At 39.3% G+C, this 18,249-nt stretch overlaps 1 protein-coding gene across 3 annotated transcripts in view; it reads left to right on the forward strand.

Moving 5' to 3' along the window:
• The window catches only part of AFF2 (ALF transcription elongation factor 2), a 348,828-nt gene that overhangs the window by 199,852 nt on the left and 130,727 nt on the right, over positions 1-18,249 (forward strand). For all 3 annotated transcript variants that reach the window (XM_075763452.1, XM_075763453.1, XM_075763454.1), the window contains exons 5-7: positions 9,348-9,434; positions 12,205-12,241; positions 12,496-12,547. In XM_075763452.1, the coding sequence (XP_075619567.1) occupies positions 9,348-9,434; positions 12,205-12,241; positions 12,496-12,547 (176 nt within the window). The remainder of the gene's footprint in view (positions 1-9,347; positions 9,435-12,204; positions 12,242-12,495; positions 12,548-18,249) is intronic.

An 18,249-nucleotide genomic window follows, 5' to 3' on the forward strand; every position in this document is an offset into this window, starting at 1 on the left:
CTGCAGTACTGCTTGTGTGGTAAGCAGAATAAAAGATATCTGGCAGAGTCCTGGTTTTGAAGGCAAAACCCAGCTTTTGTAAAAGATTTCAATGATGTGCTTTGTACAGCAGTGTGTGGTAGCTTCATTTCTTTGTATTTGATGAGTAACAACTTGGAGTCCAATTTTAATGAAAGCAAATCATGGCTTACCCAAAAGAAGTCAGCTTTAAACTCAAATAAGTTGCCTAACCTGGTTTCTTAATTTCCTCCTATATGCTATTTCAGATAATCGATGCTCGTGTTTTAAGACTAAAGCTGATGTCTTCTGTCACAAATTGATGCTTTCAAATTCCTGATGCTTTTTAGATTCACCATATTGTTAGGATGTGGGTTATAAGCTGATTTCATGGGTCTAAAACTTAGTGCACAATGTAAAACTTAGTTTCTGTGCTAAGCCTACAGAACAAGAAGTTTTGTAGTTTAGTAATTTAATTTTGCCTGATACAGAATTTGGGGATTTTATTTTTTCACGATGTTGGCATAAGCAGCTCCAGAAATTAAATGCATTTTGTAATAAATTACATGGATAAGGTCTTGTCATGTGACTACATAATTCACTGTTGGCTTTTGTATGAAAAAAACCATGAATTGATTATATCTGGCAATGTAAAGGAGATGGTGTGATGTATTGTATAAATGTGCACAGTAGAGTGCCTCAGGGTAGGTACAGTCTTGTTTTGTAACTGTAAATTATAGTTCTGCTCTCTTCTTGGTGCGAACCCTGAGTTTCAGAGAAGAAAACAGGCGATTCAAGACATGCTTTTTTGCTTGTGAAGCTCAGGATGGATGGAACAAATTACCAGATTCCCTTAAACAAGTGCCAGCAGTGAATAGTTTCAAAACACAGTTGCTTATTTACTTGGAGAAATGTTGCCAATGTTTTTTAAATTGCAGAGATGAAATTATATGTTGGTATTAGTAACTTTTGAAATAATTAGCTTTTTATTACTTATTGTGCCTTTGTTTATATTAAACTGTTGTATTGCCAGGATGTTACGTTGTATTTAACAGTTCAATGCATACTCCCTATCTCTTGGGGCCATCATGAAAATTAGATGTGCCATCCCTGGAGATGGTTACCAATAAGTATCGTTTTGAATAAATAAAATCAATGGGATGTGGCTGTGCATCTCAGTGGGGACAAGGTGCCAAGAACAGGAGGTGTTGCATTGGCCATACTATCCACAGCAAGACTCTGGTACTGTGTATTGGGCAAACAAGTCATTAGTTTAGTTACCGAGAGTGACAGATGAGGGATGCCTCGCTTTCTGGAAGTGGATTTAGTACACGTGACTGCAAGTACCTGAATATTTATGGGCGTATCATTAACTTTTAGGACTCTAGAACTGGTGTTAGCTGAATATCAAGTTCTGGATGCAGTATTAGATAGAATTTCAGCACAGCTGAGAATTACTAAGTATGGAGGATCAGGATTTTACCCTCATGATTGCTCTGGTGTTCTTGAAGTGCTCTGTGAAAGTCATTCCACCAACCACTGTCCACCAGCATCCCAGATGAGTGGGACCTTGAGTCTGACCCGTTCTGGCAGTTCCATGTTCCTGACCCATCAGTAGGTCTGTCCAGAAGAAGGAAATATGAATCCCTCACATGGCCTAGCATCTCATGTGTTGGCAAAACTTCAAAGCTTTGATCATCCTTTCCTTGCATGCAGCCATTATGGGCTATGCTTAACAAACCCCACATATTCTGCAAGTAGAGAAGACGTCTCCTGTCTCTCTTGGATGGGAAGTGGGGTTACCTCAGTGTCATTATTCCTGCTCAGTACGTGCCTGTCTTTGGTCTCTCTGAAGGCTCATGGCTTGTCACAAAGACAGCACTGGCTCCTGCTTGTCTCCTGAATTTTCACTAGAAAGCTTAGGGAACGGTCTAAGACAAAGATGGCATGGGTCAGAGAGGTCATCATACGTGCAGGATGCATCTGCCTTTAACTTCACAATTTCTCAGGTGTCCCTTTTCCACAGAAGTCTTAATTCTGTCTCATCATATAAAACTTGTCAAGAGGGCTCTCCCATGTGTTTCCTATAAGGCCCTCTTTCACTTTTTATACTGTGTGATTCTACTTTGCCAATTACATTCTGTGAATGCCCCCTGCCCCTGTCCTTCCTGCACTTTACTCATACAGATGACCGAAGCGTGACATGAGTAGGGATACAGCTGCTTCCAACCTCTTGTTTTGTTGTGGTTCGCCGTGATGATGTTTCTATGCTAGGGCCATTAGGGGGTTGTGCTGCATCTTCCTGAAAATGCCAAGAACGTGTGAGAAGGTGCTCAAGGGCACAAAACCTGCTTGGGATTGAATCGAAGGACTGTCCTGGGCAGTGCAAGTCATATTCAGGACAGGTTTTGACCATATAATCTTCCTGAGGTGGATCCTGAAGAAAATAATCCTGATCTACCTTGGAAAGAAGCATCCAACCTGTTTCATGGCGGATCCTTGGAAATAAACTATTACATGCATAGCATGGACCATTTGGGCCCCAGGACCCAGCAGGCAGCTAAATCATTTGACAGTGTAGACACACTATTATATAGGCTGTGGTTACTTTTAGGATTGTGTCGCACTTGGAAATCCGGTGGTGGGTTCATGTGGTGTACCTTCATTACTCTCCCCCTAAAACAGCCTCTTGAGCTGAGATACCTTCTCACTGTAATGGAGCATGGTGTTTCTCCACATACACAAGATTGGTTAGAGCAGTAAGTACATCAGTCATGATTTGCCATTTTTTTATTGTCTTCTAAATGCTCTAAGCAAAGAATATGAGCGTTATTAGTTATAAAAGCTACATTATGAGGAAAATATATTGAAAAGTGTGAGGTATACAGGAGCCAGAGAGTATTGAGAAGCTCAACAGAGAAAGAAAATGTCCGTATTGCTATTACTTTCTTTGTGGATTTCCAAACATTAACAAAGTAGGAAAGGAAAACAAACATATGTTGTAATGTTTATACTATTGACTTCTGAAGCAATTTCTATATTCATTTTCACTGAATATCATTTTGTCTGTCCTTGCCCTTGCTAATATGGAAGGGAATATTAATTTACCATGGGAGGATACAGAATGCATCCCATTCCCGTGCTGGGCAAAGGGAACTTACTTGTTGTCATTGATAAAACCCACAAGGTGAACACTGTGGTTTTAGATCATGGTCAGGCAAATGGTTGGGTTTTGTAGAATAAACTCTAGCTTTTTAATAATAAACTCATGTGTGTATGCACTGTTTTTCCAGATGACTTTCTAGTAGTTTTTGGTACAGCAAGGTAAATTCTAGTATGATGAAGGCAGCATTGCACATGCCGCCACATTATTCCTCCAAAAATATGTACTGGGCACTCGCCACTGGAAATAAATTCGCTAAAACATTTGCATGAGTAAAAAGTTTCCTGTCTTAACATTCATATCAGGAAAACTGACTTTTTCTTGGAGGCCATCAGGCCATCACTGAAGTCTTTTTTTTTTCTCCCATTACAGGAAAAAAAGATGTGATATCCCTTTGATGCTGAGTATTTTTTTAAGTGCTGAAAAATGATAATCAAATGCATATCCATGGATTTATCTATCATGTCCTTGTCAATACTGACAATGTATCAAAACCCCTTCCTCAGGAAGCCTTTGGCCCAGTATAAAGCAGGCCAGATATTACTGATCAGGATATTCCCAGCTGCTCCTGCATATTTTCCTTCCTTCATAAGGAATATGAATGAAAAACAACCCTTAGGTTTATTGCCTTTTCGTTCCTTTAGGCTTTAGTGTCATTTGCTTGTACATGGATAAATATGTATCTATATATTCATTCTTTCCTTAGCCTTTTCCCCAAAGATTAAATGGATTGAGATGGTTTTTAATTCAGTATGCATCACACACATAAAATGCGGCTGCCCCTCATGCATTACTGGCTTCTAGCAGAGAGAGTTTGATCAGGTTTGTATAAACGCAGAAACCAGAAAGATACTGTGAAACAAGACACTCTTTTTATTAAGGTTGCATTGATAAATAGTTAATAAAACATTAATAAGTCATTAATAGTGTCTTCAATAAATGGTAAATCACTTGGTTATCTTTATCCATCAAGGCAGTAGGTTGCTTAGCACCAGCTGTAACATCAAGTTTGTAATAACCTTAGAACATCTATTCACCATATATTAATTTTTCTTCAATGCAACTTTAACATAGTGTGTAATCAAAAATTGGAGAAAGTTTAAAACAGCAGATTCAGGTAAGAGTTACAAGGACTGAGAAAGGCAGCTGATAGAATACCACAGATAAGGTCTCTTTAGCAGCAGTGGCCTCAGACTGCATTTATTGCTAGCAATGTGTGCAGGGCTGCTCCTGCTCCTCTGGCTGCCCTCTAACAATGTAGGCAAAGTGTCGGTCCTGAAACTGCCTTGTGGACTCTAATGCCACAGAGGAACACCACCGATATTGTTGCTTTCTTCTTCTGCATTTTGTGGATCTACTATCCACAAGAGAGACAGTAAGGGTTGCGCTTGGCCAACAGAGATCTATCAAACTACAGAACAAGAAAAAGAGTTGGGAAGGGTCTTAGAAATCTCATCACCTAATACACATCCCTGCCCCAATGCAGGAGTCAATTCTGCCTAAGCTGTGCCTGACTGATGTGTGCTAATCTGTTCTTAAGTGTGTTTCTCCAAAGATGTCTGTGTAGCTTTCTGAGCAATCTGTTTCAGTGCAGCATGGGCCTTACCATTAGATAGCTCTTTCTTATGTCTAACTGGAATCTTTCCGGCTGCAGTTGAAGTTCATATCCACCATAAAACTGGAGAACAGATTATTCTCTCCTTTAGCAACAGCTCTTTCTGTAATTGAAGACTGTTCTCATGCCCCCCCTCAATTCTCCCAAGGGAAGTAGCACGAGCCCTGTATCTTGGGAGACTTCAAATTAGATCAGGCTAAGCAGTTTCGAGTGCACTGAAGGAAGGGAAGCTGCCTCAGTAGGAACGCAGAGTACACAGTCTAGCTGCTTTTTTCCATAATGATCTCTTAGAGTCTGGCTCAGTGCTTTTATCTGTATTTAAAAACACTGCACGCTTTCTTTTGAACAAGAAGGAAATGATGGAAAAATGAAACACAGAGAAAGGAAATAAATCTTGAAGGTGGCTGTTACTTTTAGGGACTGGTTTTGTAAAGCTATTTACCATCTGCCCCATATCCCCTGTACTCAATTCTCTCGCTCTGACCTTTTCCTTAGAAACTTGCAAGTTTAAATCCTTCCCCAGTCCTCTCCTTCCATTTAAGTCATGATTTGGCCTTGTACCGCTGCAGCCCTTAAAAAATTTGCTTGGAGTATTTGTATTTTTGGTGATTCATTAGATTGTGTCTGCATATGTCCTTCTTAGTTACTTACCTGAGGGCTTTTGTAGCTGAAAAAAGCAGACTTAGCTGAAGAGACAAGCGTGCCTAGCTCTAATAAATAAAGCACATGGAGTCAATTAAAACAATGTTTAAATAATTTTCAGAAAGGAGGATGCTTGATGTTACTACATCAGAGGACCACAGTGACTTTTAAGCCAACAAACTGTGCAGGTTTACTTTCTCATTTAATCTCCAGGTCTATAAAAAAATGCATGCTTCCATAGCAGTCATCTACCCACTCCAACAGTTGACATGATTTTGGAATTATTTTAAGTCCAAACCATGTGAAAATAAATCCTAACTCAATTTTGTGGGATTACTTTGTTTCCATTAAATTCCTCTTTAAAGCATTTCATATGCTCGGTTTTATTATTGTTACTTCCAGGAATTTCTAAATACTTCCAAATTTGGATTGATTAAAGTTTTTTAACTTTTCCTGGGGAAAAAACAAAGAATGCAATTCCCTGCCTACATTCCCAGGTATTTACAAACCAAGATGTTTATATATACATCTTAATGGATGCATACGCAGCACACACTGTCTGTGTGGTTCTTTATAGTCATAACATATTATAAGGTAGATATATCAAATTTCACAAGTTAAACAAAATAGAGCTTAGCAAGTACTTAAAGATGAGGGACCTCCAAAAGAAATGGGTCCTAGCAAAGAATGGTGAAGTCATGTGGATAATTAAACAAATGACATCCTTTCTTCTGATTCTCCAAAGTAATGTGCATGTGCTTAAGGAACAGAGTAGGAGAGAGTTAAGCAGACAGTCACATCTCTGCAGGATGCGGGGTTGGGGGTTTGACCCTTCCCTGAAAGCAGTGCAGGGCCATTTTTGCGTGTCATTCTGTCACTCGGTAGGGCTCTGTGTGAGTGTAATACGCAGCTGCGTGGTGGTCAGTGTGGGGTTCCTGCCCATACATTTTGAAGTGACATTTTTCGGATGAGTAAACTCAAAACTTTCTCTGCGATCATTCAAGGTTCTTTGGTCAATAGTGCTGTGGCGCCTATCTGTAGGTAGATGTTTCTTTAAGTAGCTATGTACTTCCACTCGCAGTGTTTGTTTATATGCTGAGCTTTAAATACTTGCATTGTTTTGCATGTGTGATCCTATCTGGAATTTTCTATCCAATAATTTTTATTACAGTGATAATTGAAGTGAAATGCTTCAATATAGCCCGCTTGTACCTTTGCAATAGACTTTCATGCTCACAAGGTCACACACAGATTGGATACTCCTAACCTCACTGAAGTTGACTTTTGCCTCTGACCTCAGTAGAGTCAGGATTTCTTACCTTGTAATTGAATTTCCTCAAGTAATAGCAGACTCATTTTTCCTTTTCCCACTGTTTTATATTCAGGTGTCCCCTAACAGGGAGATGATTACATTTGCTTACACTTCAGCCCACCGAGGTGGTACACAGTGGACACCAGATGCATTTTGACAGTGAGTGTTCAGAAATATTTGCTGGCATCACCCTCCCATGAATCCTAGGCTCTCTGTCCAGCCTTTTATGTGTGGGCAGGAAGAGACTGAGGTCAAGCCTATAATTGCAGTTTTATAATATGCTTCATTTCTGCCTTCGATCAGGCTGCCTGTCCCTCTCTTAATTATGTGATATAGTCTCTATTTCATCATTTTGCTATGAAGAGCTTTGCCACAAAGCAACCTCTATGGCATAGGATTTGGCAGAGGCATGTAGGATTTGGATTATATTATCTCTCAGAAAAGTTCACCGGATGCTTAAATCTTTTTCTGCCTTCCTCTATGCAGAGGTCAAACAATAGCGTACTTCTCGTCATTGCACTGAGCTGCCACAACCTCACCCACCGGGAGGGATGAGCTGTTCATGACCTCCCTCTTTCCTCCTCATTGCCGCTGTTTGGGCTTTGTGCAATGAAAACAGGCCCTGTGCTCCACAGGCAGAAACCCAAAAGCTCTTTCAGGAGTGCAGAGACATCTGCACCCTCTCCTGTCCATGGGTCATCTGCACAAGGAACTGGCAAAGCTTGGCCCCAGGTGGCACTGTCTGTGGCTGTGCAGCCCTTCAGGTAAGCCACAAGTGTGTCCATGGTGCACTGCGCTGGGGGAAGCAGAGCGGCAGAGCCCGGTGGGACTGAGCTGCTGGACGTGTCCTGCCCTCCTGCTTTCGCCAGGACCAGGTGAAGGCTTCTCTCCGTAGTGGTCGTTCCTGGGCTCCGTCCCTTGCAGAGCTCAGCCAGACCTTGCTGCAGTAGCAGCATTGCTAAGGGTGGAAATGTGGTGGGTTTCAATAAAATACCAGTGCCTAACAGGAGCTTGGGGGAAGTTTACCTGTCTGCCTGCCCCACTGACAGAGGACCATGGTGCATAGCTTTCCTTTCTCCCTCCTAACCTCCTGTATGACACGTGATTAGTGAGGAGCAAGTGGAGCCCTGAAACTTGCTGGCTGTATCTTCAGTGAATTATATGTCAACATCCAGCTGTAGCCACTCAGGACATACCTTTAGCCCAAATGCACCCACCACGCTGCCCTTTTGACACCAGTTATATTTTCTTTAATTAATTGTATTATGCTGTATTTTTGTCTGTGGACCATTTGCAGTAGTTGTCGTGTTACCAACAGAAACCTGTGTGTTCCTAAGCTTTCTTGTGACTGGCCCCGGTCTTCACCAGTGTGAAATAGCAGCTGGGGAGTTTAGTTTACTGCGGTCAGGATTATTGCCAATGCATGCAAAATTTCCTATATCAGACCCTCTTTTGCTCTTTGTCTCCCTTGTCTCAAGAAAGAATCCTTTCTGATCTTTGAAGGCAAAGAAAAACAATGAAGACAAAGATATAACAGATTGCCAGAGACAAGTATTACTGCCTCTTTGAATATTTATTAAATTAAAAACAAAGATAAGAGAGAATGGAGTAGCATCAGCCCTAAAACACACTCATTAGAAGAGCATTTACAAGCTCTGCCTAAAACAACACTTTTGCAGTTTCTCTATTTTACTGATTTTTCCCCTTCTCCAAACATAAGCCCCAGTCTGCTCCCAGCGAGCGTGGCGGGGCAGCGGTTCTGGGCCTCGGTATGACAAAGCGGGGTGTGCACTGTCTCTTCTGCTTGTATTTCAGAGCCATGGGCACCCAGGTGATTTCTTTGTTGGAACGTGCGTGTGCAAATGATGAATTAGCACGCTAATACAGAAAATGGACGTGTTGCTTAGATGGTCTGATAGGCAGGTCTTCACCAGAGACTTGGATTTCCTAGTTAAGTACAGGCTTTCTTTGTAACCCTGTGCAAATCACCTAATCTCTCGGTCCCTCATTTTAAAATGGAATCGGTAGTGCTCTGATGCTGTGACATTGCATCACAGTAAGGGCCTATGGCCAGTGCTATGAGAAGGTGCTTTGGTGCGTAGGACACTGTCCCCGCACTCATCTACACCAGGCATTCAGGCTGCAGGCCCACTCTAGCTTTTTCTAGACAGGCCACTAGTTTATTTTGCCACTATGCAATCTTGACTAGGGTTGCATTTTGCCACCGTGCCGTCCTCTATAGGGTTGCATCCAGCGCAATACAGGAGGCATCCCCCTCCTGCACGGGCTTTGCAGGTAAAACCCTGCTCTTTGCCTATGGTATGGCTTCATTCCTACAGCTTGACAGGCTGACCACGGAGGTGGAGTCAGCTGCCACCTGATGAAGACACAGATGGTCAAAATTTTCAAGAGTAAAACCTGTCTTCACCCTTGTTCCCAGGAAGTGCTGCCTGTGGGGTAGTTAAGGTGTTCATCTACCACGTAAGGATGGGCGGTGATGCTTCCTTTAAGCAATTGCCTCTCCAGGCTCAGTGGAGAATACGTGATCATTTTTTTCCTCTCTTTCTTCTTTATGTACACAAATTTGTTTTCAAAAACATGTTTTTTTCCTTCCCTAGGAGATGACCCATTCCTGGCCTCCTCCTCTTACTGCTATTCACACTCCTGGCAAGGCTGAGCAGACCAAGTTTTCTATCCCAAGCAAGGTACAAGTAGGCTATTACCAGTGACCTGATTAACATTCTATTCTGTTGAGTGTTCTTCGCTGGAGAGTTTATTTTTGTAATTGGTTCCATTTTCAACATTTTCTAAGACTATTTTTAGTTGGAAATTCCCAATCAGACTGTTGTTACTAGTAGTACTGCTTATTTAAAGCTGCAGAAGTTACAGCGGTGGCAAAGTGAACCTTATCTCTGTTGTTATAAGAGTCTTTCTACATCAAGGACAATATATTTTCTTTGTTTTTCTTCCATTATTATTCATGCAATCCAGTGGCTGAAACAGTCATTCGTTCCTACTTAGTGACTGAAGGCATGATGAGGTTTAGGCTGCATAGTCAAATTACGGTGACTTAAAATGTTCCTGCGTGTGAACAGTGCTACGGCATCTGTCCGTGTGCACATGCCGAAGGCACACAAAGTTGCACATCGCGATCCTCAGTATCGACCTTCTTAAAAGCACGCACTCAGCACTTGCCACGTCAAAAGCATATGCCTGGACAGTACCTACAATTCACCTAACACGCGGTGCATCGTTACGTTGTATGATTTGAACACACCTTTAGCCCAAATTCCATTGTTGCCTTCTAGCTGTGGTTCCAGTAGCACTGAGATCGAGCTTGTACCCAGGGCAGTTACTGCCGGAGGCATCTTTTGCTGGGACCTGAAAAACTGCGAGCTGATGTTGTTTGGGGAAGGGGAGAACTTCCCCAGGGTGCGAAATCCTCACCAGTCTGTCATGGAGCTACATAAAAGTTTCTTTCTAAAGGCAGGACCTTGGAAAATAGCTTATAAAACTGGTACTGCTTGACATTATGGTTCAAGCAATCATATCCTGGTTTAGCAGCTCGAATGTGATTTTCCTCTTATTGATTTTATCTGTTTGGCAGATATTCCCCTGTCTGAAACGCAGTCGCCATACTTAATTGGAAATCACATGAATTTAGCAGTATCTGTGGCTCCTTAAAAAAAAACAAAGCCAGTGCCCAGAATGCCTTATTTAAATGGAATGTGATTGTTACTGCTCTAGCACTGCCATTGTCGCTGCAGTTAGCTGCTGCAGCCTTAAGCATTGGAAGTCATAATCATAGAAGAGTATAACCCTCATTGCAACTTGAATTAAAGTCAGTTGAACCCATTTAAGTGAAAGTGGAGTCTGACCTGTGTAAATACAGTGAGAGTAGAGGGGTTTGCCCACTGGAAGCTGTATTTTTTTTTAATTTATACTATCTCTTAAGTTAGCACTCTGGTTTTGATGAGCCCTGCAGAAATTGGTCTAAGTCCTGCAGACTGTCACTATCTCCATTGGCAGCAGTATAAGCATAGATTCAGAGAAGTTAAAATGTTGTTTTGCTTTTCTGTTTCTATTAAGTTTGCTTTGAACTTTTAAGATGCATATCAAAGTTAATTTCTGGGCATGTTGAATGTTGATCCTAAAATTCTTGACCATATCGCTTCAATACAAAATATAAATTAGATTTTTTTTTTTTTTTTTTTTTTTAGCTAGCATTTCAGGAAAGAGGCAAGCATATAAATGTTTCAAGTTTGCTAGTTTTACTTTAAAAAATACAACAGAAATGTCTGTTCAGACCATCACATTAAATCAACTATAGCTAGCCAAATTATAGATCTTAGACATAATGTGGCTAGATTGTGCAGTCATATAAACCAGAGACAGGCCTTGTTAGAAGTTCTCAATTTAACTATTAAAAAAAAGTATCCTCATGAGAAACATACATTAAAAAGTGTGATAAAAAGGCGGAACTTATCAGAACAATTTATCCCTTTGACATTCAAATGTAAAGTGCCATGTTTACTCTTAGGGCATGATTTACTTCACAAGGGACTGACTGACAGCACAGTATAATATTAGGAACTAATAATGCCCTAAGAGGAAGTGCAGCGAGGGCTTTAATGACTTTAACATCCTACAGAACTAACACTTCCAGCAAAGTAGTGCCTGGCTGTAAGATGAGGTTGTAAATAACACCTTAATTTCAAATGATCAAACTCTGCTTGGAAGGAAAGCTGATTACAATCACTGCGGACTATAAAGCCTAGAGAAAAACTAAGCCAGAAAACACTGTGACATTAAGGAAGCAGCTTAGTTATTGTGAGCCAACAAGAATCCCAGTGTTAGCATGCTCAGTGTAACAAGCTAGATTCTTTTCTGGTTTAAAGTTTTTGTTGTACTTCCATTGATTTCATTGGATTTGGACTAATTTCTATCAGGTGGAGATCTGCTACCTTCATCCTTATCAAATCCTGTGTGTCGCAGTCCAAATAAAAACGGTGACTGTCAATAAAAGGTTACTGTATTTCTAAGCAGCAAGATAAAAAAAAAAAAAAAAAAAGGCGGTGGTGCTGAATTTAATGCATAGTTGCATTCATGCTGAGGTCAAATTGTACATCATAGATGGCTCATACACACATCCGTGGCCAAGCCTGGAAAAGGCTAGGACCACTGCGGGTATAAATCTGTGCAGTGTCTCCATAAGGGGGTGTGTAGATTTACAGCAGCTGAGGACAAGCTCTTGTCTGAACTGAGAAAGGGTCCCTCAGTGGTGCTCTGTCTCCACAGTTAATGTTTTTTTAAACTAATGTCACTGGTGCTGTCTTAACGATGATATGATCCCTTCCCTGGACCATCTCCTTCCATGTTTGTGTAATGCCAGTGCCCTTAATCTAGCAAACCAGGATATCTCTTACCTTCATCTTATTTAACTAATGCTGACATTTTGTGTGTTCTTCTTTGTAGGACTCCCAACATCTGACCTCAGGATACAATGTACAAAGTAGGTCTTTATCATCCTAGTCCTAACAGTCAGGGTTGGGTTGGGTTTTTTTTCCCCTGCTTAACATCATTAAAACAAAGGCTAAAAAATTAATTTCTATGGTGCTAAAGCAGATCAGTTCCATTTTTTATTACATGTTATGCATTGTGGCATGTTGTGAAACCAAGTATAATTAGATGGGCTGACAGCTTTGGGTGCATTTTAATTCTACAGTAATCTTTTGACATTTGAAAATGTGTTTCCTTTGTTTGCAGAGTGGAGTGATCCAGCAGGGAAAGTTCCAACCAAGTCAGTGCCACAAAAGTCGTAAGTATGATTATTTCCAGCTTTAAATCTCATTTTAAATTTATCATAAAGAATGAGATTATTTCTCCAAAGGTAACTAAAATCTAGCTCTGCTCGTAATCTTGTTCTGGTGTTCAGGTGTTCTCAGTAGTCCTTAAAAATTAGCCATAAACCAGTTTTATGTTTTCAGTGCTTATTACTGTTTCTTCTTTTTAAGCATTAGCTAACAGAGGTATGTGTGAAAGATGAGTTTATTAAGCAGAAATAATGCTGATTTTAGTTGTACAGCTTGCCAAAATTAAATCACTTTTATGCTTCTCTCATCAGATACTAAGCCTCTTACAATAGAAAATGCAACCCAATGAACAGATGATGCAGTAATTTTAACATTCATACAGTGAGAGAGAGTAAAACACATCATACAGAATGATTCTACTAGCTGGTGTTGAAAAGCTGGTCTTGAGTTTCATACACTTTGCAGCAACTGAAAATCACACATGATCTATAAATGTGACAGTTGAAAATTGTGGAAGAGCTAATTCTCCATTGTGTTAAACCATTTTTCTTTGGTACTTCTGTGGTGTAAGGCTGCAATAATGTAGTAGTGAGTTGAGACTGAACTGGTTTTTTTACTTTTACCCCAGGAGTAATTTACAAACAGGAATTAAATAATAACTTTGAAAAGTACGTTGTTTTTATACTTATGAAAATGTGTGGGTCTGATTTCAGTTCAGAGCTGCTATTTTTTTTAGTGTTCAAGTGTTTTAAACTACAGAATGCAGAACTGCACTAGCTTAACTGGCATTTGTGTAAATACAGTATGTTCATTTTAAATTACTTTGAAGTAATACCATTCTAGTGGTTCCCCCTCATGTACCAAGGACACAATTTTAAGTAAATTCCTATGGGGGAAGAAGAATCAACGTGCAGATTCCTACACAGTTGGGGTTGTTTTTAATGAATTTAAATATATTGATTCTTAGTGCAGGTTTGTGTACAGGAAAGGACTTGTTGGAGTTCAGCGATTTGTCTGTTTCCACGTAAGAGATGTGGGACTAGGCTAGCTGTGGGTGCCAAATCCGTGGATGTACTCACCAGGTTCTGAAGGTCCAGTTCTTTTCTCATAAACTCAAGTCATGAAAGTACTCATTCAAATAAAGTTTGTTGAGTAAAACTTTACAAAATTAGGGTTAAATAACTAATTCAATTTTAAAATGAAATGTATTTTTCTTCAGATTGAATGAGAATTGGGTAGGAATGCTAATGATAAATAGATTAATTTGCCTGAATAGCATTTATTTATGAAACTTAATAACAAATTAGTTTTTGCCCTTTGATATTTGATTTCCAGTAATGGCTTGGCTTTTTAAAAGACTCTAACCAACTATACCCACTGTTCTTGATAACAGGGTGGGTGCATTCATGTTTCAGAACATCTTAGTGGTCCAATCCTAACATCAAGCACATTCCATAGTAAAAAAAAAAAAAAAAAAAGAGTAAAAAAATATTATTACATCTTAAAATGATTTTTCTCCTAAAGCAAGTGTATTTGGATTCCACTGTGAAAAATATTTTAGTGAGTATACCATAAAATACAATATTTCAATAGTTTGTAACCAACAGTAATAGACTTGTCAATCATGGTTTATAGTTATAAGCTGAATTTCAAAAGAATAGTGCTTCAGAGCTCAGTGGTATATAGTGCATTTAATGGGACCAAAGCTCTCTATAGGAAGCCTGATATAAAACCCGAAGACAGTGAGTACATTTTATGAACCAGTTGCTCTCTGTTCTGCTGCTTGATCTAAAGTTCCAGTACTATCAATCAGATTTCTGCTGCAATGAACTGCCTTCTTATGGTAGGTGATAGATTTTACACATGAGAGATCAGAGCTGCAATAAAGCTACTTTTATTTTTAGCTTCCAAATGAAGATCAGCTAACCCATTACTATCCCTTTTTCTCTTTTACTGCAGAAAAATTGTTAAGGCAGCTTCTAAGAATTTCCATAGGGCTTTGGGAGGTTAGAAGGCAGTCCACTGTGAGACTTGGTATTACGAGGCCAATTTGTTTCTTTAGATCTGCATGTGCAGTTACCACCACTTTCACTGGGAATTACCGTACTTGAGGACATAATGAAATTAAAGCAGAGAGTGGGGCAGAAAGATGTAATGGTATCAAGTAGAGCTGGATAGTGTGATCCAAATAAACCCTGATAGATTGACAGCTCCTGCAGTCATTGTGTATTTTAATAATACAGTATTTATCAGATTGCTGCTGTATTAAGAAGGATTTAATCTTTCTAACATTGGTCAATCTCAGAGATATTGGAGTGTAGGTCTGAAATTACAGTCCAGCCTATCCCCAGTAACATTTGTTGCTACACTGTCAACCATACAGCATGATCTTACTGACTTCAAAATGTATCCCCCACAATTCCTTATATATTTTGTCAATGGGATCTGTTATCTGTATTTCAATTTGATCAAGTCTGACTGAATTTGGGGTCGTTCAACTGTATGCTTTGTTAGAGACCCTTTAACCTGGACACGTTTCTAGATATTCCCGAACTTTTTTAGATTTACATGCAATTCAAATGAAACTTAAGTTATATTTTCCATTTACATTGTCCTAATCACAGTCTTATAGATTCCATTGGCTTTGTTAGAAATCTATAGGAATTGGCAGTAATGTGCTTTCATTCACCGTATCGCTGAGTTATACCATGACTGGTTGAGCAATGCGTGCAGAACAAAGATACTTTACCTTCATGAATCCGCATTCTGCTCCAGCAGCCAAGCTGCTGTATGTCATTACAGAATACAGGTGTAGAAACATTGGCATCATGGGAGATCAGACCAATGGGACCTATGATCTGTGCAAGATAACCTTTCAGGTGCCCGCTTCTAGAGGGAAGAATGGAGGCAAGATACTGCAAGGTAGATTAACTGACCAACGTCTTGCTCTTGTAGGGGGATTGCAAGATGCACAACTTCTTGTCTAAGTAAAGCTTTATGAAATATAGTTTTCATCTTTTCTATAGTATTTCAATGTACTTTTTTTACATCCACATGCTGGAGAAACCCAATCCCCAGTGCTTTGCAGCAGATATGATAGAAGGTAGAGTAGTTGGGATTGTGTCTAAATTCTGCACCTATGTTGCACATGAGTACGTGTGCATGTAACTAACCTCAGATTCTAATTTCAACTAAAAAAAATCGTGAAAATGAAATTTTGAATATTGATGTGCACACATATGCATATACCGTGGTGAATTTTTATAGCTGAAATCAGACTATGTGAAACTACGGCACTTGGCTTCCCCTTTTTTCAATCTCAAATTCACTGTAAATCTCCACTGGGTATTGTGCAGTCAGTTTTCAGCCAGTCTACTCTGATTAGTTTATTATGAAGCACAGTAAGCAGGAACAGATAAGGTGCAACCAATTGCACTGAGAAGGATTTTCTGTCAACTTCCATGAATTTGAGGGTACGAACTCAGCTCGCAACTTAGGTTTCTGTTATATAATTACCATTGCAAGTATGTCATCCTCAAACATCCAGTCCTTTTGTTCTGTTTTGGTTGTTAGCATTTGGCCTCTGTCCAGTTGGAAACTACCCAGAACCTTTTTAATCAAGCACATCCTGTGTTTCGAAATCATACTGCAGAGTAGTCTTGGGTAGTTTCCATAAAAGCCTAGCTAAAAAGAAGAATGTAATCATAATGGTATTCTTCCCCTGTCATAAAATTACTTCCTATACTTACTGTATTAATACAGTATTAAAAGGCCCTTCTCGTGGGCTCAGTGAACTACCGGAAACCATTAAAAACTTTGAGCAGCAAATTTTTATGGATCAGACAAAAACAACTTATTTAATCTTTATAGAGTTTTTGTTATCCATCGTACTTAATGATACACAACCTGTGTGGGGGCTAGAGAACAGCTAAACACAGTGGGCTTAAAAACAAAACAAGCAGCTGAAACTCTTTATGTGATATTTCAGCAAGGATTTTTCAAAGGGGGCTCACCACTGCTCTCACTTGGGCCAGGATTTCATTTCACAGTTCTAAAAAAATTTCAGTAAATACCAGTACTTTTCTAATCCCAAAGATTATCATAATACTTGATGGAAGCCTGTTTGAAAATGGAAATGTGCTTCTTGACATCTAACTACTTTTTGTAAGTATCTAATGGCTTTTTGGAAGTTCTCCACTGTGTCAGGGGCAGCCACCTGGGAGCATGGAAAACAAAATTTGGCAGCATGTTCAAGCTATGAATTAAAGGTAATTCACGGTTTGAAATGAATCAGCATGAGGTCCTTATGAAGAGTAATCAGACATCAAGAGGATTTTACACCAAGGATTGTATATTGGATAATACGACAACAAGTAATGTTGTTATTCAGAACGTTCAAATCAAGAAGCACTGATGAATTCTTAACTTTGAAAGGAATCAGTTTTAAAAAACTGGGATTCATTCAATGTTGATGCATCATTTCCAGTTCAATCCCATGAACCAAAAATGTAAATTTCATCTCCAACTGGAATAGGAAGAATGTTTCTATTTATGTATCCAACTCTATATCTGAGTTCCAGTCACAATCCAGCCCAGGTGTCATACCCTGAAGAAGCTGAAATTTTAGTATTTCTAATTACATTTTTTAATTGATGATATTAAAGCATAAGAGCATCAATTGATCCCACAGTGTTGATAGCCTGCTTTCTTTTATAGCACACGTTCATTTTCACTTAGCAAGTGTGGCGAGCTTTAATCATTCGACTAAGTACTGCCTGTTTGTTAGAAGTAGGAAGTTCCAAAGATATTCCCTCTGGGTAAACTGAGAAAGTCATGAATACAAGGGACTTACGCTGCCATGTACAAATTATGATAAGTGAAACAACAGTGGCATGTAATTGGAACTCCATTAATCTTTAGAGAGCTCCAGTGCACCATATTAAAGGGACAAGCAGCAAATGAAAATAGAAGGGTCTGTTTTGATAAGATGTGATTCATCTTTCATATTTACTGTTTTGTTAGCTAGAAGTTTGCTTTGCATCCTTTTGCCTCATAAGTTCTTCAGTTTGGAGCAATGATAGTCAGTCAAGATAGTATCGTTTTGTTCCTCACTGCCACAGGTTTTTCCTGTTGAGCAGAGTACTGAGTAATTGGGAATAGAACATACAAGCATTTCCTATGGACAGTTGCCTATAGAAGCAAACTTGCAAAATATTTCAGCTGCTGTGAAATACGTTAAAATTCAGTGTCATAATTAAAAGCCCTGTATGCTTGAAGATAAGCCCATTATTCAAAATAATTTCTAAATTAGACTTTTAATTTGTTTTCATTATTCAGCTGGCTCACATACAGTTTAACCTCCCTGTCAAAATAAAGTTATTTCCTAATACATTCTTTTCCATGATCTCTTTCTCCTGACATATTTATAAATCAGTTTAAAAGATTGTGGGAACAGAATTAAATTAATTCTCTTAGATTTTGCTGATCAATGTTGAATAATTTTTCCTGACTATCAGAGACTTACATAATTACTGCCTTTAAGAATGCCTGGAACAAGCTAACCAACTGCCTTCTTGGCAGCGTTACTGATTGCAACTCAAGTGAGCACTGAACCATTTGAATTTCCTCTGATACTCTATAACCCTCCATTAAAAATTCAACATTTATTTGCCCTAATGAGTACCAGTTGAAATACTTTGTTCTCAAG

The sequence above is a fragment of the Balearica regulorum genome, chromosome 11, assembly GCF_011004875.1.
Source record: "Balearica regulorum gibbericeps isolate bBalReg1 chromosome 11, bBalReg1.pri, whole genome shotgun sequence".
NCBI classification, from domain to species: domain Eukaryota; kingdom Metazoa; phylum Chordata; class Aves; order Gruiformes; family Gruidae; genus Balearica; species Balearica regulorum.